Source organism: Condylostylus longicornis, unplaced genomic scaffold (assembly GCF_029603195.1).
Source record: "Condylostylus longicornis isolate FDR11 unplaced genomic scaffold, ASM2960319v2 ptg000043l, whole genome shotgun sequence".
In the NCBI taxonomy this organism is placed as follows: Eukaryota; Metazoa; Arthropoda; class Insecta; order Diptera; family Dolichopodidae; genus Condylostylus; species Condylostylus longicornis.
Window position 1 is genome coordinate 1,255,793 of NW_026578012.1, and position 24,722 is coordinate 1,280,514.

A 24,722-nucleotide genomic window follows, 5' to 3' on the forward strand; every position below is an offset into this window, starting at 1 on the left:
AATTATTAGAATAATTTTAAAAATGAATATTAAATTGAAATTTAAATCATTCAATGAAATGGAATCTAGAGGTGAGAAGAAAAAAAAATATTTTGAATATTTTTAATAAGAATGTAGATATTAATCTATATTCTTATTATTCAAAATCGTTACATATAGTATAAATGCACCATATAAATTAAAAGAAAATTGTCAACATTTAATATTAATATTAATAAACGTATTAGGGCCGAAATTTTACACTGCTAAACGTGTTGCCATCCTCTTATACTTTATTTAATATACATATTTCTTATATTTCTATAAGTTTTTGAGTAAACGAATTCAAAAACTTTTAAAAAAGGGAGCATTATGTGAAATATGAAGGCGTTAATATTTTGAACAGTGTAAAATAACAGAAAATTACATTATTACATTACAGAATATACACACATATTATAATAAATGAATATTCAAAAAGTAAGTGTTATCATTGTGTTTTATATTTTAATTCCTGCATCAAATGCATTCAATATTGTAACATAAACTCAATATAACACTCAATTTGTGATTTTCTTCATAGTTCATATAAATTAAAGAAAAAAAGAATTGACAATAGTTAATAATGAAATTAAATAAAAATTGATGAATTTGTAGAGTATTTGTTTTGTATAAAATAATGAAGAATTTATGACAGTTTTTTATATGATAAAAAAAAACATAGATTTGTATAATGTTAATATATATGTATAAGCATGTACCCTTTAACAAATTAATTTTAAATTATAATTATTTTTTATACATTTAAGTATACAGATTTTTTTTTCATTTCTTTACTATATAAAAATACAAACATAATGGAAAAATATACCAAGAAAATACATGAAAATAATTTTTGTTTTCTATTGTACATAATATGTATATAGTACTTTTATATAATGTACATGAAAATATAATAGTGTATTTATAGATGACTTAAAAATATATTATATTTTTATATGTATATACATAATATATTACATGTATATTTTTATATATTTATTAAAAATTGATATACAGGATTTTATTTTGTTTTGTTGTTTTAAACAGGGCTGAGTATTTTTCTTTTTCGTTAATTAATTTACATTTTTAATATACAATATACGATTTATATTTTTTATTTTCGTTTCTATTTTAAATGATTTTTAAAAAAATTAAATGAAAATGTAATGTTTTTTTTTCATTTTGTTTTATATATGAATATTTATATATGTAGGTTTATATATATACAACATAATTATATCATATATTATTATTTATTATACAAAATTTGCCTCTTGCGCCTCTCTACTTTGTAATTTACAATTGAAGTAGTTAATTTGAAAATTCGAAAATTATTCGAAATTTAATTTTTGCGCTTTGTTCGGGTCAAATTCGTGTATGTTTTAAAGAGGCATTGATATTAATATTTTCTTAACATTATATAATATACTTTCAACCAAATTATATTTATACAAAATATTATTTTATATTTGAAATAATATAATAATTTATGTTCTAAAACATAAAATATAACGTAAATGTACATGAGTTTTTTTATAGTATATTTTTTATTTACAAATATGTTTTTGTAAGTCATAGATGTACATAGGCTTCCATTACGATTCTATTTGTATAACGCATATATGCGTATGTAAGTATGTCGATTGGTACGTGCTTTACGTTCTTTTAAATGTAAATTTATTTAATTTAATTTTTAATTTCATTCATCTATTATAATTATAGTTTTTTTGATTTTTTTTTTGTTTTCGTTTTTGTCTTTTTTTTTAACAATAAAAAATTTTAGTAAGTAAATGTCGTTGTTTCTGTTTTAAAATATACACATTTATATATTAATATTATATTGATTTTTTTTTTGTATATTATTATTATATAGGTATAAATAAATATATAAAATAAAATATTGTGCAAATTAATTTATAGGTATGGGTGGTGTATGATCACCACATGTTGGAAAACCTGGTGGTATTGGTGGTAAATCAGCATTAGTACCAACTTGTAATATTAAATTCATACCAATTACAATATGGAATAAGAAATGACAATGGAATAACCAGAAACCTAAAAAAAAAAATTATAGAAAAAATTTATTAAATAATTATTAATTAATTTGAAAATAAATTGAGAATATTAAAATTAACAACATATCTTATTAGTATATTACAAAATATTAAATACTTACAAAAAATTATCACTATACATGACTTATATATATATGTATGTAAAAATTACCTGGATTATCAGCTCTAAATCTTAATACTACATAACCATTATTTGGTACAGCAATTGTATCTTTTGATGGTGGTAAATTATATTGTCTATGTAAAAGACCTCTTCTATCCAAATCTAATGCATGTTTTAAATTAATTTTTTTAACATTTGAATCTGGTGATCTACCAATACCAACAACACTGAATGCATAACCATGTAAATGGAATGGATGACTAAGATTTGGTTGTTGAACTATAGTTAAAAAAATAAATGAAAATATTAAAAAATATTTTATAATTGTACTTTGCTCCTTTTTAATTTATTTTTGAACTAAGTAGAATATTGAAAGACTATTTAAAATAAATTCCTCATAATTGTGGTTTGAAATGAAACGAAAATTTTAAGTACAATCTACTTTATTATTGCACTTCTCAATGTCAAAAATTACAAACTAATTAAACAGTTGATTGGATATTACGAATCTGCGATGGCAACACTATTTTTCGTAAAAATATTAAATTTTATTAAAACTGTCAATTTTTTATATTTACATTTTTCTAATTTCCATTTAAGTAGTCAAATAAAATTTTGATAAGAAAATTTTTATTGAAAAGTGAAGTTTCTGTTTACTTAGTGTATTTAATATTAATTTTGAATTTAATTTCTCTATATTTACTAATTTTTTTCCCACTTTAATTTCAGTCTTTCACATATATAAAATTCATTAAACAAAAATCATAAGAAATAAGAAATGTCTGAAAACTAACCTTCATCAACTAAAACAATTTCAACGATTGCATTCAATGGTATATCAATTTTATGTGTACACATGCAATTTGGACCACAATCAGCTGGTCTATTATCACCATTACAAAATTGTTCAGGACTAATATCATCATATTGTGATGTTAATGGTGCTGGAGCCGATAAATATGATATTTCATCAATTAATGAAATTACATGATCTCCGGTTGGGGCAACTATGTATGTATGCGTTTGCAAAGAAAAATTAATAGAAAAATAACCAAATTAATAGTGTTATATAAAAAATAAAATAGTATAATAATAAAATAATTAAGTTTTATCAATTTATTTTTGAAAATAAGAAAATTTTAATAATTTTTGTTTTTCAAATATTTTAGTTATTTTTGCTTGTAATTAATAATTTATACTAGCTGCGTTCAAACTACAATAACATTCTAGGTCTGTTTAAGTTCGTTGTTTTGTAAAAACCTTTAAAATTTATTTGCTTATTCAATGATTCATTCAACGAAAGAATGTATTTGAAATTTAATTTTCTGGAAATTTACGCGAAATAAAAAGACCTACTTCTACGAATGTATTCGTATTAGAAATTTTTAAATTGCCTCATTTTCAAAAAATTAATTGATATCTTAACAAAAACATTATACTTTTCGTTAAACTTAAACAAATCTATTATAAACTTACCTAAAAATCTATTATAGGTATTTGGCAAGAATAAATCTTCGGGACGATATAAGAAGAAACGGAATGGTAAGAAAATTTTAACATCTGGTTTTTCTTGTAAAATTCCACGATCAATATCAAGAGCATTTTTCAATTGACTAACACATATAGCATCGTCACGTTGTCGGTTACATTGTGCGTCCAAAGGATTCATAACCTTTTTGTTTTATTTTTTTTTCATAATTAATGTAGTATTTTTTTTTCCAAATATTGAAATTTCGTCGTTTTAATAAAATTTTTTTGCGTTATATCATAAGTTCCATACGTCATTCGTTAAAAAAGTTTCGTTTTTTTTTTATAATATTTCGTTAAGTTTAGAATTTATGATTTGTCATCCAAAGGACAGTAATTAAAGATTTTTTTTTTTTTTATTTCCATTATGATAAATATTTTACATATTTACATAAAAATGTTTATATATATATACATATGCATTGGTGGAAATAGAAATGGTGTTGGTTGTGTAAAGTGGTGTTGGTTTGTATTTATAATACATAGTGTAAGGAGTACAGAAGGATTTTTTTTGTTGTTGTTGTTGTTGATGACATCAAAATTGTTGATTTAAAAAAATTGTTTTTGGTTTTTTATACAATATCATAAATTTTTAAGAATGTGTGTGTGTGTATGTGTGGGAAAAATAATTTGTTTTTGATTTTGTAAAATAAAAATAAACATAAAATGAAACAAAAAAAAATATAATTATATTAAATAGAATTAAAATTAAAAAACAAATAATAATAAATATAAAATATATAAACAAGTTTTTAATTTATATTTACAAAATAATATTTACAAAAAATTTACAATATTTTAAATTAATTAATAATTAAAAATTAAATCTAAAAGAAATGTATTAAAATATAAGCACGAGTATAGCTTTTGTATAGAATTATTGCACAAATATATTGAAAATGTAGCTGTTATTTTAAGATTAATAAATATTTTTATGATATTATAAAATAAATAAAAAACTGCATGATAAAACTGCATGTCAATGGAATTGAATTTATATTGAGCTATGGCAGAATTCTCTTAATTTATAAACTGAATAAGCTAATCGTTACATTGTGTAGTGGTCCAACATTATTGCAATTCCAATATCAAGTTTCATTACTAAATATGAGGTTTACGCGTCAGATATAAGTTTTGGAATATATACTCTCCCATTGTTAAATATAGTGAAATTTTGAAAAATTGCATACTTCACGGCTAAGTTGAATATTTTTTTTTTGCTTTTTAATAACTTTTTTATTAAATTTTTAAATATAAACTATTGTAAATTTTTAAATATAAACTATTGGGAGTTAAGTGATTTGAAATATTCACTTATTTGGAAATACAATTTAAATTTGTAATTAATTAATTTTTAATAGAAATAATAGAAATTATTTTCAATAGTTTTTTCCATATTCGTCCAAGTTTAAAAATGGATAAATGAGTAATAAGCTATCACATTATGTATGTATAGGTACATATATAAGAACGGTATACATATACAGGAACGGTATGGTAAATCGATAGTTTATATTATAATTAATTTTATATATATTAATAAGATAATCTCGAATTACCATATCGGTGATCTGTTGAAACAATTATTATGAGTAAACAATTATTGTAAACTTATTGAGCAATAAAGAAATATTGTTCCCACAGAAAATTTTCCCAATGTTCATATATATATGTATACATTATTATTTTGCATTTATATATATATTTACTTTACTACTATTATTATCATTATTATTATTATTCAATAATAAGTACTATATAATTATATAAATACGACTTATTTTATGCTCATGTAGTATAATTTAAATCGACTTTTATATCACGATGACCTTTAACTTATATATGTATGTATAGTCAATAAATTATAAATTAATTTTATTTCTGAATATTTTATTAAAATATTAATATATTAATGATTTATACATATGTATATGCATATAGATTTATTAAATTTTGGGTGTGTGAGTTTTTTATATTTAAAATCCATTAATTTAATAACTTAATAATTTATTTCATTATTTTTTTTTTCTTTTTTTTATGAAATTAATAAGACATTAATTTTTATATATATGTAATTATATAGAGTTTAAATATTATGTTTGAATTAAAATCAGCATATTAACATGCTTATTTGTACTGAATTTAATTTTCTCATAATATCTTCTTAGTTAAATTAATTTCTCACATTTTTTGGCAAAATAGGTATATAGACATGTATATGGGACATATACATATCCCAAACATAGGCATGTATATGGGGAAACATGTGAACAATATATGTTTAGATACATTTGCATATAAACATCATTTGACTATGAATATCATTTGATTTCACTCTTCTAGTAAGAAGAAAGTGAGTAAAAATTGGTTTTCTCCTATTTAAATTTAAGTTAAATAGCGTGTCGCTCTCTAAGCTCACATTTTGAGCTTTGATAGTCGCTCTTAATATGACTTATATGTCAAAAATATTACTAGTACAAAAATCTCATAAATAATTAATTTGAATTACTCATATTTTAATTGACATTATACAAGCATAGTTCTTGTAATATTTCTGTAGAAAATTTTAGCTAGAAGGGCATAAAAAATGATTTAATGTTTAAATAAAATCATTATTTTTAATTTTATTCAATTTCATATTTATTATTATAAAATCACGTAAAAATTTTCAATGGAACGTGTGTAAACAATATCGATTCTGATCGCCAGAACTAATTTCATAAACTTTTATTCAATAAATATTAAAAATTACCGTTAAAATTGAATATTCTTTTGATGTTTTTGTTTTTCTTTGTTTTATATTAAAATGTTCCTTGAAGCAATTGAAATTTTTTTTCATATTAAAATTTATTCTTTTTCTTTTCGCATTTTTTTTACACCCGTTGTTTTGATTTATATCAAAAAAAAAAATCACGTGGGCTCAAAAGTCAAACCCATTCTATATAACTTAGGTATTTCATTTCTTAGAAACACACATGTATATAAACCTTTTTTTGTTCCAAATACATAAAATATATATGTAAATAATATTTATAAAAAGTTTTTGAATAGAATTAATAAATAATTGACAGCAATGTCGATATATTTTGACAACAATAGCATTACACTATTACCCTTAAGGTAATTTTAAACACAATTGTGTAATTCAGGCAATTATTTATATTTTAAAGTAATTTCTATATACAGACAGACAGACAGAGTGTGCTAGTTGTATCACAAGGGTATTGTTTGAAATTGAGGTGCTTAGAAATTTGTTTCATATATATCCTGTGTAGGAGTGTCATATTTAATTATTCAAGTGCAATTTTAAAAATATTTTTATAAAATTATACCTGTCATAAATTAATATGTATACACATCTGTTAATCAATGTGTTTGACTGATCAATATGAATTGTTTTTAATAATCCAGGGGGTTTCTAAGCTAATCGTTAAGATCTTATGTTTAAATTCAGAAAAATATACTTTTGATAAATACTATCACTTAATATAACAGTTGCGATACCAAAAAGAAGTCACTCATTCATGTGTGTGACTTAAAAATTGTGATATAGAAAATAGAGATCAGTATATTTTCAAAGACAGTTCATATTCAGATTCAGAGTCGTAATATTATTAAAACAATAGTCCCCTTCTACTCAAATAACATGGTATGGAAGTTTTTTTTAATTAAAATATAAGATGTAGCGAGATTAAACGTTTGAGAAACTGTCATACGGTAGAGTTTTAACTAAATTATATTAATTTTTTAGGCATTACATTTTTTTTTTATTCATAAATTTTATTTTTTTTTCATTTTGGAGAACCTTATATTTTTTATATTTAGTATCTAATAAACATGATATACTTATAATAATATACAAATATTTGTATAAATTCCTAGGAAAAAAATATAAAAGTTTTCAAATTTTCGTTTTTTTTTTTTTAAATAAAGAATTTTGTATAGGTTTTATGCTCCCGTTATGGTTGTAATTTTTATGTATTATGAAATAAAAAAGTTAAAATTTAAGAATAAAGTGTATAATTTGGCGGCCACAATTCTTTTATGAGCATATTTATATGAACAAATACTCTGATAAAATTTCAAAACAATTGCTTAAAGATATTTGAATTTTCCATTTAATACAACTATTTTGAATTTCTGGCTCCAAATTGCTTTATTTGGGTGTAATTGTATCAATAATTTAATAATATCAATATTATTTTTAAGAATTTCTTGATTATGATTCATATGCCGAAATATTGAGAAAGTCAATTTGATAAACTTAAACCCCAAATTCATATTACAATAATTAGGAACATGTATTGCGTGAGCAACGTGTTTCCTATAATTATTTTCTCTACTTTCATTAAAAAATTTCATTAGAAAATAATCAAAAATACTTGGTAATTTGTTTGCTATAAAGAACTTACATTTTTCCTAGAATTGTAAAAATATTTAATATGGGAATTTTAATTGACTAATTTAGACCTAATTATTAGTTTTTTTTTTATACACGATAATTACAAAACTAATTATCCATAATTATTTTGGGAAAAATATTAATTCACGATATAATTGCATTTATTATTTAATTGATCTTAATTAAGCCTACAGACATAAATAAGAATTAGGAAACAATTAAACCCTTTTAATAAGGAAATTAATTAATAATGACGAATAACACTTATATGAATACAATGTAAGTATTGTGAGGTGAAAAAATTCTCAGAATAATGAAAATTAAGTTTTTATTGTAAGAATTTTCATTTATTAATTACATTTAAAAATAGACAAATTCTTAGGACATGAATTATTGTTAGCAAGAGAACTTGTGTTCTGTGAGAAAACTCTCTTTGAGAATTATTGTGAGTAAGAAAAAAGTTCTGTGAGAAAACTTGAAAGATTTACTATAATTGTAGGAGACTGTGGAGAATTGATTAAAGAAGAAAATCTCTGAGTATAACTACATAGTCGATAGTCCGAAGAAATACGAATGACTGATTAGCACAAGTTATTTATATTTATCGGGAAAATAAATACTGTGATAATGTTTTAAATGTATTGTTTAGTAATTACATAAACAGAACTGGCTCACATTGATAATAATAGCTTTGCCCCTTAAATGCAACAATAAGTCATACAATTAGATGTTGTTCCACTAAATATATAAAGGTGTAGGTATTTATTAATTATAATCACAGTTGCTATGTAATATTCAAATTAACTCATATGACCACATTATATAATGACATTAATAATAGTAAGCACTTTGAAATAATCATATATTTTTACATATAACTGAATTTATTATAGAATATAAAAAGACATACCCTATCATAATAAAATTTTGAATTAATTACATTGAAACCTAAATAAACTACACTAATTTATTGATATAGATCCGACTAGATTTCAATTTAATTGAATCCAATACTCTTTAATATGGCTATTATTACAAAAAAAAAAGAAACAGTAATTCCGATATGTTATCAACTTTTTTTTAATATACTTAATGCCTAACCTACTGTTTAATATAAATTATCTCTATTAGATTTTCCTTAATTTCAATTTAAATATTATTTATTTCATATATAATTTTTGAATAAATAATATTAATTCACACAGAGTTAATTAAACAAGTTTTTATATTTGATATAGCTTTCATATTATTAATTGGATAGCACGAGTCTCTTAGAATATTGGGTGACTATATAACATAAAATATAATTGGATTGTATATTATGTTTTTCATCACAGGTGATCTAATCTATATATATATATATATACCTTGCCTATTTTTTCTCAAATCATATGTAATTTATAATGATGTTTTATTGTATATACGAATGTAATATAAATTATTGCATAATATTCAATTTCAGAGATCTTAAATAATAAATTTTATATCCGATATGTGTACTATTTTGTTTCTACATAAGAGCCTACATAACGTACATATATAGAATTTCTGTCTAGAATAAATTTTATCTAATGTAGAATTTTTTTTGTATTTATTTAAATTTAACGGGTTTAGTTCTCTTCGTATTAGAAAATGTTTTGATAATGTAAAGCAGTACAGTGAAATCCGTATATTCAGAACTTTTAATTAAAGAAGTTTTTGTTGCTTTGCCTCATTTAGTTTACATCTCAATTTTTTTTAACAGAACTTTTGTTAGGTCAATCGGAAAACAAGTGGTCAGCTACGATACTAAAAATGATTCTCAAATTTTAGCCTAATTTTAAGTATTTCAAATAATTACTATAGACAATGTCAAATTCTTACTTTATTAAATTTCAAAACTTCAAATGATAATTCAAAACTTTTAGTATGAAGGCAAATTAAATTGTTTAAACGATTAATTTTTTTTAATTAGTATAGAAAAGTCTTCTTAATTACTTTAATTTGAGAGAATTTTAAATCTTAAAATTTCTTAAATACATACGTGCATTGCATATATACAAATTAAGGCTATGATTTAAAATTTTAAATTTTAATTTGTTGGGTTTCATTTCGAATCAGTATTAAGAAATGAAACTGAACTTTATTTATCAATCTTTAAAATGTTGAACTGTATTTACCACAAAATTTCAGTGAAAATTGCCAAAGTGGGTGAAGACTATAAACAATAATGTGCCAATGGAGAATGAACACACATTTTGATGAAGTTCGATATATTTTAATCTAAGTTTCATTCATAATGTTTGTGTTATAGTGAATAATGTTTGGTAATCGTTGAGTTATAGTGAATAATGTTTGGTAATGACGTTGAGTTTTGGAGTCAAAAAAGTTCAAAATTGCATATTTTTTTATTTCTGTCAACTGTCTTCAACTGTATTTTTTCAAATGTGAACAATCTTTTTTTTGGATTTTACTGTACTCATTATATGAGCAGGCATATATAGTTCTTATATATTTAAGTATGTTTAAGTATAAGTATTGTTCTTTTAGAATATTATAATTTAATTAAATTCTCACGATCTATTTCAATTCATAAAAAATTATTTCAATGCAATTTGTGCAATAAATTCAATTGTTTTTTTTTTTTTAGATTTTACAACCATGTGCACATTTGTACATTAACGTGCTCATATTTACGTTTCTTTTGGAATTTTTTTTTTAGTTTTATTTAAAAAAAAAAAATTGAATATATTGTAATGAGAATTAAAAGCATTATTTATATACTGTTAATTTTTATATAAAATTATTTATTATTTAATAAAAAAATCAAAAAAAAAAATTTATTCTGAAAAAACGAAACAAAAAAAAGAAGTGAAAACAAAATCTATTCTATTACTTACCACACCCTGTGGTATACCAACATCATATGTTGGTGCTGGTGATGAAGGTTGATATGGTCCACGAGCATATCTTAAAATAGCCAATTGTTGTGTACGTCTAATACCACATTCACCTAAACCTCTTACTTGAATCCAATATGCACCAACTGGTTGATCGGCTGTGATTACAAAATCATAACGTTCACCTACGATGACAATTTATAAACACAATATTATTATTATTGTTATACATGTATGTCTACTTATAATATGATTGTATAATAGTATAGGAAATTAGAAGAATATAACACATTTTATGTATTATGTGTGTATAAGAATTAGGTGTAAACAGGCATGAGAGAATTTTTTGAAAAAATAAAAAGTATAACAATAATAATTTTTATTGTTAAGTACATGTGTAATATATAAATAGAATGCTTGTGACTGTTATAATTTATTATTTATTGAAATTTTATTTTAAAAATAATTTTTTTTTTTTTTGAAAAGGAAATAATAAAATCAATAAATAAATAATGCTAATAGCATTTTTTCATTATATATGAATAATCATGAGATCATTAATACTTAATTTAATGCTGTTATACACTGTTAATACTGTACTATAATATAATTAGAAGTATAAATATCATTTTGATGGAAATTTGAGTGAATTTATTTTTTTAATTTATATTGTAATGAATGAGATATGTATATCAGTTACATGATTATATTGAAATTTTATTACAGAATTTTTATAATATAACAGTTTCATGAAAATCATTAGAATACTTCCTGTAATCAATTTGAATTTCTGCGAAATTTTAATATGAATACATATAGGCAAATTGGCTATGGCGACTAAATTTATTATAGTGTAATTTAAGAGTTAATGAGACATGATCGAGGTTCGATTTCATAAAAAATAATTCAAGAGAAGGTTAATTAATGAAAATTTTATGATTATGTGCCTATAGTAGTTTTACATTACGTATATAGAGCTTATTAGGGTATGCTCTATTTAAGTAAATTCAATTTAATTGTATTTCTCATATGATATTTAATTCATACAAACACAAGTACATCATATTAAAAATTAGGAAAATGTGTCATATAAAAAAAAAATATTTTCGAAATACTTATTTTTTGCTTATGCTATTTTACGATTGAACTCGGCCACTTTTAGAAATTCCGGGATTTATAACATGTTTATTGTGGTTTCGAGTAACTACTTATAAAGCGACTTGTGGCTTGATATATGCTAAAAATTAATTAATTTATATTGAGATTAATAATTCAGAATGCGCTTATGCTTAGTATTCTATTTCTACAAAATTTATTTGAAAGTTTTGATTCCAATTGTCCAATGAAATTTATTTATAAAATATGCATAAAATGGACCATTAGTCATTAATCAATAATTTTAAAATTCATAAATCAAATAATCACCATGCTTGCATGCATAATTTAAAATATAATAAGTAGACCGCTTATGCATAAACGTACATAAACAGTAAAAAAATAAATTCAAATACGGTAAATGTTATACAGATAACATTCTTGGGGTAGAACTAAAAATAATTATTTATGCCGCGCTTTTTTTTTAATTATACGCTAAATTATAAAAAAAAAATAAAATGTTAATTTTTGTTTTTTTTTTTTATTTCTGTTCTTGTTTTCTTTTTTAAATTGTTTAAAATTTTACCTGAGAACGATATTATTGTATTAACTTGAACCGGATGTACTGGTTCACCATCAGTTGCAATAACTGTTAAACTATGTCCTTCAATTGTTACTTGTGCTGGGCATACTGATGCAAATGCATTTATCATACGAAAACGATATCTACGTCCAGGTGTTATTGTAAATATTTCCAATGGTGTATTTGTCATAAAACCAGTATTTGGATCTCTAAATTGTCCTTTACCATTTATTAATACTGATTCAGGATCTTGTCCGGTATTAACAGCTAAACGACCTGGATAACGTTCAGCAGCATCTTCATGTAACCAATCACTTATTAACATAATATGTGTTGTTAAATCAAAATCATATAAATGTGAATTTGGATCTCTTGATGGTGGCTGACGTACAACTATACTACCATATAAACCATCAATTTTTTGTAAACCAGTATGTGAATGCCAAAAATGTGTACCAGCATTACCAGTCCATTGATATCTAATTTTATTAAAATTTAATTAAATTTATGAATATTTATTAAAAAAAAAAAATTAATTTAATTAAAAATTTGTACCTAAATGTATTGCCTTGTTGTATAGGACATTGTGTTATAAATGGTGCACCATCATAATATTGTGAACCACGTTGCCATATACCATGCCAATGTATTGTTACTTCCATACCTTCCATATGATTTTCAACATCAACAACAACTTTATCATTTTCACATACTTGTATACTTGGACCAGGTATCATACGATTTGCTGTCAAAATACCACGTTCAACACCATCAGCTAAAACACATTGACAATGACTCCATACAGTATTTGTAGCATTTGGTGTACAAACTTGACATGCACTTCACAGTTTTAATATATGAAATAAATAGAAGAAAAATAAAATTTTTTATTATTTTAATAATTAATAGCGGTTATTTTACGGTATTTAATGGTTTATTATATATATATATTGTATAACTAATAAAATGTATAACAATTATGATTTCATAAAATATTCACAAAACAATTTAATACAAAAACGATTTCAAGGATTTTGTTTTGCTTTGCTTTTATTTTCCAAAAGGGATTTTGTTCTACATGATTGGCAGAACTTTAATCTTTTGGATTATGTTTTTTGCTTGCGTATGGAACCTGTTTTTTTTGGACTAATTTGCTTTGTTCCTGTTCTTTTTTTCTTAAAATTATTTAGTTCAGGTATATAATAAATTTTTATTTTAATTATTATACTTATTCATGTTATTTAAAGTTCATTTACCGTAAAATTTCTAGTATAGAAGTAGTCTGGTTTTAAACCCTGCTATTAAAAAATTATAATTCTAGACTTAAAAAATTCAAATAAGTGAACAATTTTCTGTGTTTTGAATTGTTATTCAAAGTCAAGCATTGATCTATATTATGTAGATAATATGGACCTTTCGATGTATTACTTTTATAAAAATGTAGTGATTTCCTTCTTGATCTGTAGAACAGTGCAGCTTCGACAGGATTGTGGAGATACGTAATGAATGATATTAATTTTACAAGTTGATGCGAGTGTATAATAGACGTTTAACTTCGGAAACCCAATTTCACAAAATTTTCACCATTCTTATAATTTATTCTTTCGAATTTATTTCATAGAAGATCTGTGGATTGATTTATTGCTTTGCCTTAGATAACGTTAAAAATACGGTTTCCTAAATCGGAGAATCATATTTATGCTGAATACTGCAAGTTTTATAAATACGTAGTTAATATTCGGATTATCATTTTTCCTGATTAACAATTAGCTTTAAAACCTATGTGTTATTTTATTACGTACTAAGTAAAGTTTATTGGTATGTGCTTCCAATTAAGTCTTATAACTTTTATGGAACAATAATCAATTTTCTTCACATTCAATTAATTCCAAAATTGGTATATGCTCTAGTTTATTGTCTGTCCCATTATATTTCTGTTTAACTTACGTCAATAATGCGTGTACTTGGATGGAAAATAACACCAAATTGTATTTGAGAGTGGTGTTTACAAAGTTACCTTCATCATTTTATTCATTCTTATGATGCATACATATGAAAACATGAAAGCAAAACATGAAAATAACTTAACAAAACTTGTCAAGTACATATAAGAATAAAATACTGTAAGAATTCTGCTAAAATTTTTAACATTTAACATAATTGAAATATTTATAAATTTTGCACTCAAATCATAGTGTAACATTTTGGTAAATAAAATATTTATTTATTTTATACCAAATCGCATATTTTGTAAATCTGGAATTCAATTTTGGATCTCTAACAATTTTGTTTTAAAAAATTTTAAAAATCATTGTGAACTTTTCATGTTTATATATAAAATTATAATCATAACAGATGGCCTTAAATGTTATATAAATTTTTGATATTAATTGTCCACATACTTTATGCCATTACAATTTCTATGAATTACATGTAGGTATTACGCTTACATTCATAAAATGTTACTAGCAATTTGTGTGCATAATTAAGCTTTGAAAGTAAACATGGAAAAAAGTGTTTATAATTTTCTCAAAGTTCATTTTCCTGAGCTGATATTCTTTAAGTTCAACTTTAAAAAAAAAAGACTGGAAAAAAATTACACAGGTCTTCCAAATCTTTTTTTCGGCAACGCATTTGATTTCACTCAAAATATTTTTAGCATCCACAAATTTTCTTCGGACTTGCATCTATATTTATTTTATACGGCGGCTATTAAGTTTGACTTCCAAGAATATATTGTCCAGTAAAATTTGCAGAGTTCGGTGGTATCGTTTATAATGTCAAACATTGCCAAATACATTATTATATTTGGCAACTTCCGAAAAGTTAAGTATAATTATCAATAAATACTCGGACAACCCAATCGATTATTGCAATACTCTATACTGACTATACAGATGAGTTAAATGTTAAAGGCAGGTTAAAACGAATGTGTTTCAAATGTTTTTTAGCAATATACAAATATTTCTAAAAGAAGTGTCCCTAAATATTTTACTCGGAATTCAATAAATTTTTGTATTGCCGAAATATTATTTGGAAATCTAACAAATGCTAAGCTTGCCCAAATTTTTGTTAACATTCACATACCTGAATAATTTCGTTTTTTATTATTATTTTCTTTGATTGTTTCTACTTTTAAATGACAATTAAGGTATTTCAAATAAATAAGTATAACAAAAAAAAAATATAAAATTTTTTTTTTCACTAGTACTCGTAACTACACCCATAAGTTTAAGAAAAAAAAAAACACCGACTTATACTTAAGATATCGCAGTGACCTTGCAATTATATTGTGCTCATGACAATGCATAATATTAGAAGTCTGCATTTAATTTAAAATTTTTTTATACTTTAATCAATTTTTTGTAATATTTTATTTTGTGTTATACTGTCAGAATAATTGTAATTTTATTTTTTTTGTTTTGTATTGCTTTGAGGTCTTAGAATGGGCAAAAACCATAGTTACAAAATAACATTTACTTGAATGTATTGTAGTTGTTTTGAATGTATTAGTAGTATTTCTATGTAATATTTTTATTGTATTTTTCCAAATTGGAAATTATTATTATTACCATTATAATTATATTATTATTATTATTATATTACTGTTATTATTGTGGAATTACATTAAATGTTAGTCTTTGAGTATAATTTTATCCATTGAATTTAAAGTTTTAATTTAAGAGTATATGAAAATATAATATTATTAAAAAATAAATTAAAATAATAATAATATAAAAATTATATTGAAAATTATATTTAATATATTTTATTAGAATTTTAATGGAAATCTTGTATTTATGTAGGAATGAATATATTTTATTATTTAATAAATTATAGAGCTATTATAGAATTATTTGTTCAAGTAAATATTATTATTATTATTGCTATAGATAAAAGTATAATTAGATTTATTAGATTTTTAATAATAATTAAGAAATTCGATTATTTTATTATGATCATTAATATTTTTTTAACTTTTGGTGTTATTTTTCAAATTGATAATATTGAGAATATAATAAATTTTATTATATTAAGAATTTTTCGATTTATGGCGTTACTATTCATGTGTATTGCTCATTTAATTATATGAGAGTAAATACGATATAAGGAAGGTATAACTACTATATAAACAATTTGTTTTTTTTTTTTTCAAGAATTTCAATAGAAACGGTCTAGTTTTGGACCGACTTTTAAATTGAGTATACACCGCAACAGGGCTAAAAATTGAGTTAAAATTTTTAAGAAATTTATATGAATTCAGAATTTATGATCACTCACACCTTGTTATTGGGAAGTGTTAAGTAGGTATTGCATAACGAAAAAAGATTTTTTACAAATTAATTCTTTAAAGTTAAAAAACATTCATAAGACAAATTATTATAATGTAATTAAAATTTTTTAAGAATTATGCGATTCGACAGAGAAGATATATGTGAGAAGAGAATATATACATATGTGGGGAGGGAATTTGTGTTGTGATAATAAAAGAAAATTTACCGCTAATAAAAATTTGCTGAGAGAGAGAGAATTTAATTTGAGCTTTATTGGACAATTTTAAGCATTTGTACATAATATGATGATCACAGGTTAAATTTTTCAAGTAAAATTTATTATACATTAGAAGCAAATTACCTTATTATATTTTTAAATATAAAATTTCAAATTGTGTAAGTAAACGAAAGCAAACCGAAGAATATTCGTTTTAAAATTAGCCCACTTACTTTATTCTATAACCTGTTATATTACTCGAGTTACAAGGAAAAACGTATTAGACAACCTTCAGAAAGACTAGTTTTTAGTCTTAATATAGATCGAGAAGAAGCATGTCAAGAGGAAAATTTTCTCCATTGTTTTTCTGGAACACTTCTATCACTAGTATCTATCGAATCTATGCTCGAGATTGATTGTATATCTTTAAGAATGGTTTTCATTGAAATACGTTTAGTTCTACGAGCAATATCGAATGTTCTTTTTAAAAATTTAAATAATTATATTTATGCTCAATTAATATTTTCCTATAATTAATATGGTTTTTAAAAGTTGTGAATCCAGCCAATGTGATTTGGTTATACGGATTTCATATATATATATATACATAAACTGGAGAATTTATAAAATTTCAAGTAGTTCAAGTCAAAGGTTTTGCAATAAAAGATTCTGCATTTACTCTGATTACATTTTGCCTGATTATAGAACTGAATTATTTGTTTGAATTAATTACAAAATTGCTGTATAACTTACTTAACATTTGTATATAGTTAAAATTAGTTAATCATTAGTTACGATATAAATTATGTTTAAGAAACTTTTTATCTACGTATAATTTTTTCATATTTAATTCTAAACGAGCAAATCTTCAAGGTTTTAAAGTTTTTTTTTTTTTTCAACGAATTTTATTCTTTGTTTTCATTTTTTTATTTTATTAAAATAAAAAAGAAATCTACAATTTATAAATATGCTTTATTTTTTATTGTATAACTATATAAATAAAATGAAAAAACAATACTAATTCAAATTCGATCAAGAAATAGAAAAAAAAAATTACCCATAAATACCCACGAATCGAAAAGTAAATCAAAATTGCACAAAATTTATTGTTGTTTATTGTTTTTTTTTTAATTTTTTTAAATTTTTATAACCTTCAAACTATTACAATGTTGTAATTAATTTACTACAATAATTTGGTTTGTTTTTTGTACTGCGTTGTATGTATGTGCAATACAAAGTACCTACATTTCTTATTTTTTGCTATTTATTTTTCTAAGTCTATCATTCTAATATACCGTCTTAAGATATTTACAAAGTTTAGAGATTTTAAAGTTATTATTAAAAGCTATTATTATTTGGTTACTAAGGGTATATATAAGTAAATATGGTTAAGTTAGTTTTGGTTAAGAAAAAATAAGTTTTAAAAATTAAGTTAGAAAAAAAATTATGATACGGTTTTAATTATGTGCAGGTGCTATATTTTTATTATATATAAAAATTATAACAATAATCTAATAATTATATTTTGGCAGCATTATAATTAAATTGTGAATTTTGACAAATCAAATATTTATAGATAATTTCCGCCAATGAATGAACCTTTTAATTAAATTATTCTACGGTTAAATTTTTGCGTCCTCGATTAATATTTGAAGTAAATAATTTTTTTTACAGATTTTTAATTTTTTTATCATAATAATTATTTATAAAAATAAAATAAATTACAATCAACTATGTTATTTTTAGGAATTATTTTTATTTTAGCACTTATTTAGAGATGTAAAAGAATTTTTCGAAAAGATGCAAAAATATTTCTAATATAAGCTCGAAATTTGTGTTATAGACATCAAAGGAACTATAATTAGCTTAATTAGATTATTATTAGCTTAATTAAACTATTATTAGCTTAATTAAAGCAGGCCTAATGCTTCATGATCATTTTCTAATTTAAAAAAATTTCAATATATTACACTTTGCCTTGTGTTTAAGAATAGTAGCTTATTGTTGTCACTTATTGGAATTGGTATGACACAGATACTTTCATTCCACTTAGTAAAAAAAATTATCGGTTAATATTTAAAGTGTAAAGTCAGCCCTTACTATTTCTAGGAAGTAAGAATATGTCTGCAATTACCGAAGTAGTCAAATATCTCGTCGCAGTATGTAGTTTAAATGTTATATCTTCTTAAATAAGTATAATAAAGTATTCAATATCGAATATAATGGGTATAAGGGCAATTACTTTTATTTTAACATTTTATTTCATAAGCTATATAATGTTATTTTATAATTAAGCTATATAATGTTAAGTATAATATTATTATGGTGACCTGAACAGAGTTTGAATCCGAAGTTCTTCGGTTAAAGAACTGGTGCCATAACTATTGCACCATTAATCAGATATCGCCTTTTACATTGCTAATGCAGAAATTTTGAAGAAGTTTACAATTCCAAAATTTTTCCAAAGAGAAAGCAAGCAATGCTTTTTAAAAATTTTTAGAATACTGTGTTACAATGATTCTATCTTAAAAACTAATTAAATAATTAATTTTTGAGAATAAAAAATATACAATAAAAAATAACTTACGCTCCTAAAACTGTATAATATTCCAATGTAAAATGATAATAACATATTCTTGGTGGTTCACCTTCACGACATGCTCTTGCACATTCATCTGGTGCCGATAATAATGGATTTCTTCTTAATTCAGCTGTTGCAGATGTTGAAAAATCTAAATGTCTAAATGGTGATTTTGGATTTGGATTAACAACAGTTGATCCAAATGCACTACCTAATTTTCCATTTGATAAACTTTTTCTAGAATTTGCAATTATATTATTACTATTACTACTACTGCTGCTGCTGCTGCTGCTACTACCACTAGATGATGTATGTATACTATTATCAGTTAATGGTATTGGACGTGGTATACCACCACTTAATGATGGATGTGTTTGGACTAGTCCATGTGTTGCCGAAAAATAATTTGTATCTGGTGCTGGTGTTACAGCAACATGTGATTGCCACCATGATGCTGCCGTCGATTGATCTGTTTTATCATAATCTGCTGTTGTTACTACAAAAAACAAAAAAAAATAAGAAAAAATTAAAAATTTTTGTTACATTTTTTTTTTAATTCTATATTGTATTTAAGGTTATAAAAATATAAAAAAAAAATAATTTTTAAATATAATAAAAAAACGGTAATGTTTTCTACACCCATTTTAATAATTTTATTAAATTAGTTGTAAAAAAAAAAAACAAAATAAAAATAATTATAAAAATTTAAAATTTATTTCCGGATAATTGTTATGTTTGAGTGTATGTGAGGGCAATTTTCAGTGTTGAATTTTATTATTCGTCACACTTTATATATTTTCGATAATATTTATAATATTAACATTAAAATTAAATTAGATTGAAATAAAAAAATTTTGGTTTGTTTATGATAATATGGGGGTCTTTTGTGTGTCTCGCTAAAAAAAAACAACAAAAAACAAAAATAATTGAAACAAATTGTACTTGGATTTTATAAAGTACACTTGAGATTTCCTGGAGGTGAAAAAATACACGAAAAAAAAAAATACAACACACCGCATTTATATTGAGAGAAGAGAAGGTGTGTTCAAGAATTTCGGAAAAAAAAATTTGCTATATTTGAATTTTCTTTTTTTAAATTTTTGGTTTTTTTTTGTTTTAACTTTGCCTTTATTGGTAAATTTTAATGTTACAATTGTTTAACTTTGCCCCTATGCCCATGTTCTGAAATCTTGTATTGTTTACCTATAATTTTGATTTTATTTTTTCTTGCTGTTTAACTCTGGTCGCTTTCTTTATTTGATTTTTAATAAACTAAATTAATGCCATTTAACCTTTGTGTACGAGAAAAAAAAAGTCGTGCTTTTTAACCTTTAAGTTTTTGTTGCCTTTTAGTTTTTTATTTCGTCTGTTTTGTTTTCTAAGGGGCTATTGTTTTTTTTTTATGGATTTTAAGGTTTATTTTTGTATGTATAAGGATTGAATCGTTTACTTAAATTAATTTTTAAATTAAAATTCAGTATATAAAAATATATAAAATTTTTTTTTTCGGGGTTTGGTATTTATGGTGAAGATTAAAAATATATGTATTCGATGAATGTAGCTGTGGGGTAGAATTATTGTACTTTTAATGAGAAATTTGAATTTAAAATTGGAATAAATTAATAATTATGTAATAAAAGAATATGTACGTATATTTTATGTGAATTGTTATTTTCTTATAATTTAATTGTAAATAAAATTGAATTTTATTAGAACTAAGTATGTATGCATATCAATTTATTGAATATTGTAATTTTATGGTTGATATAAAAAAACTTTTAAGTTATTTTTGTTAAAATTTTATTGTTATGACTAACAAGCTAAAACAGCTTATATAATTTGAGCTTAAGGTAGTATGTATACTTAATTTTGGTTTATAAAATATAATTTTCTATAATTTTGAAATTTTGTCAATGTATACTACAATATACGTTTTACAATTTGGGATAAAATTTTTAAAAAAATTAATTTACTTACTCAAAAAAAAATTTCGATTTAGAAAGTTTTCTTCTACAAAAAATACTGACCAAGTCATAGTCTTAAGTTTTTGATTAAAATTTTGTACATTTCATATTTTTATAGCAATCCGTACATATTTATAAAAACTATTTAAGGAGTGACACTTCATTGGACAATTTCATAATAATGACTAAAATGAGTGAATAATTATAATTTGTAATTTATTAAGCTACCAATATGCATGTTTTACGAAATTAAGTTCAAAGTTTAGATTTAATGTTGAAGAATTATTTAAATTTTTATTCTTTTTCTGCTTTTATTTCAGGCAACTATAACTGAGGTATTTTAATTAAATTTCGACAAATATACATAGGGTTTTAATGAAATATTAACCTCAACTTCAGGTCCATTCTCTTGTATAATGAGAATGTGAGACAAATTTTTTTTGATTTCAGGTCACTTGGTACGGTGACATTTAAATTAGTTTGCAAATTTTTCTATCAAAATTTATTATACTTACTCGTGTAGGCAGGTGTGCTGAAAAATTTATTTTAACAATATAAATTATTGCATTAGAAGTATATTTTAATAACTGAAGATTGAATTTGTACTAAAATTCACCTCCGTATACAATTTATAACATTTAATTCATTTTTTCCTGCTTTACTCCCCTTGGGAGCATAGGGCTTCCACAAAGCTTCTCCAACGGATTCTGTTAGGGGCCATTCTTTTTACTTCTGCCCATGCCATGTTAGCCTTGGCGATTTCTTTCTTTATTGTTCTTTGCCACGTATTCTTTGGCCGTTTCACATTTTTTCTACCTATGCGGATTCCACTCTAATACCTGTCTTGCGATGGTTTCAGGCGGGCGTCGCAATGTATGGCCTATCCATCTCCATTTTTTCTTCTTTATAACCCTTGCAATGGGTTCTTGGTGGGTTAAAGCTCAAAGGTCTGTGTTGCTGATTCGTCTGGCTCCTATTTATGAATACCTGCATTTTATTTGTGTATACATTTTTTTACTAGCCAAGTTTCGGAACCATACAATAGGACCGGCTTCACACATGTGTTGAATATTCTTAGTTTTGTATTCCTGAATATTTAATAAATTTTCAGTCATAACCTCAATCATCATTAAATTCATATACCATAATTATTTTTTATAAAAATTAAACTAGTTTACACATCCTTTGAAATTTTCATAAAAAAATTTTATTTATTTTTTTTTTTTAGGATCACATCCATTCTCTTATTTCATGTTAGATTTCTATTAAAAATATTCAAGGTTAAGGTTAAAAACAATGTTGGCTTGCTTTTTTTATGAACAAAAAAAAATTTTGCTAAAAATTTATGCAAAAATATTTTTTTTTTTATCAAGTTCATCAAAATTTATAACAATTATTTTTTTTAACTAATATTTATTATTAATAAGAAAAAAACTGACTTGAGCGATTTTTTTTTTTTATTACTATTTTTATCTTTATGAGACGACGTAACGTACGTTAACAACCGGTTTGTATAAATGTTTTTAATAATACTTAATACATACCCTAAGACGAAAGAATAATATTTGTACATACTTAAATTATTATAATGAAAAAAAAGAGCATAAAAAAAATTTCATTTTTATTTTATTCAATTTTCAATTTATGCTCTCTTTTGAGAAAATAAAAGCATAAAATCGTTCATGTGTCAAAATTACATCAGAAAATTCAACATTATAAAAAGGAAAATTTCCAAATTTGCTACAATTATTTTAACTACATTGTTATACATTTTAAGTTTTGATTTTCTTTAAAATGTAGGTAGGTACTTGCTTATACATGTTTGTATGTGTATTAATGTTAATGGGTATAGATATAATGTGTAATTTGCTATTTTTGTATTATTAATTGAAATTTTCTGTTTAATAGAGTGTACATATGTCTTTATACACAGTACCGGATTTATCTACAGGCATCCTGTACCTTATACAGCTTCGCTTAGGAAAGGGATCCAAAAAACAAAACTTCACTTTTGATTTCGATGCTGGAAACGAACAGCGTGAAATGTTTTGGAATTATTTATTCTATTTATTTATTCAATATTTAGTAAGAAGAGCTATAAAGTTCGTAAAATAATAATGCAATTTAGAAAGATAAGAAGAACTAACAATTACAACAGGTAATCGAAATACAACAAAAAAATTAAAAAAGATCAAAGTAAAAATTAAAGAATTTTGGTATCTATTGGTATACCATTGTAGATGGTAAAATTATTTGTTGTATGTATATATATCACCTTGATAGTTGAATCTAATTCGACGACTTTACATGTACATATTTTCTCAGCCTTTCTGGTTCTGTATGAATGAAGCTCAGTGTTTAAGTAGAACCATTTGGATTTATGTTATTAACAAACATTGAATTAGCTTGAATTGCTATACTACAACTAATTAACAAAATTATAAGTAACAATCTGTTGCTGAGTCCAGCAATTCTTCTAGTTTTAGTTAATTATGCATTAGTTTATTGTCGTCTGGTAAGGTTTTCATTAATTATAACGCCCAAATACTTATGTATATCCCCCATATCCTTTCTAAATCAGAATAATCAAAGTTAAATTTTAAAATATCTGCGCTTAAGCGGAATATATTTTGTTTTAATTAGTATTAAGAGTGAGCTTATCCTGATGAATCATCCATTAACGTATACTACCTTCTATTTTGAGGCTTGTATTAGCAGCATAGAATATGGCTTGTATTAGCAGCATAGATTTGAACTCAGCAAACTACCTACATATGTACAAGGACAGCAACGTGGTTAAAAGCAAACTTCCTTGTATCACATCAAATTCATATTTCTGGCTATAATTCTTCAGCACATCACATTCTGCCAACTGTTTTCTGTTACTGAAATAACTGCATTTGTATTCTTTTCCTTTTTAGTATTTTATACGTGCTTCTATATTTGCATTTATTCTCAATACTCCATGACTTAAAATTGTGCTTAAAGTAGCTGACAT

At 23.4% G+C, this 24,722-nt stretch overlaps 1 protein-coding gene across 1 annotated transcript; it reads right to left on the reverse strand.

The window, feature by feature from the left end:
• Positions 1-1,881: 1,881 nt before the first annotated feature.
• LOC129610043 (uncharacterized) lies at positions 1,882-24,722 on the reverse strand. Its single transcript, XM_055522359.1, has 9 exons — positions 24,656-24,722; positions 19,767-20,256; positions 13,244-13,528; positions 12,692-13,167; positions 11,011-11,195; positions 3,679-3,874; positions 2,997-3,209; positions 2,251-2,481; positions 1,882-2,079 (listed from the first exon to the last, which is right to left on the reverse strand). The coding sequence occupies exons 1-9, from the start codon at positions 24,720-24,722 to the stop codon at positions 1,931-1,933; spliced, it is 2,292 nt and encodes a 763-aa protein (XP_055378334.1). The 3' UTR covers positions 1,882-1,930.

Bases quoted from the DNA above. Each gene is read 5' to 3' on its own strand.
- LOC129610043 (XM_055522359.1), bottom strand. From the start codon at position 24,722: ATGTCAGCTACTTTAAGCACAATTTTAAGTCATGGAGTATTGAGAATA. The intron at 20,257-24,655 runs GTATAAAATACT...TGTTTTTTGTAG, and splicing joins AAATGCAAATATAGAAGCAC to TAACAACAGCAGATTATGAT. The intron at 2,080-2,250 runs GTAATTTTTACA...TTTTTTTTTTAG, and splicing joins ATTTAGAGCTGATAATCCAG to GTTTCTGGTTATTCCATTGT.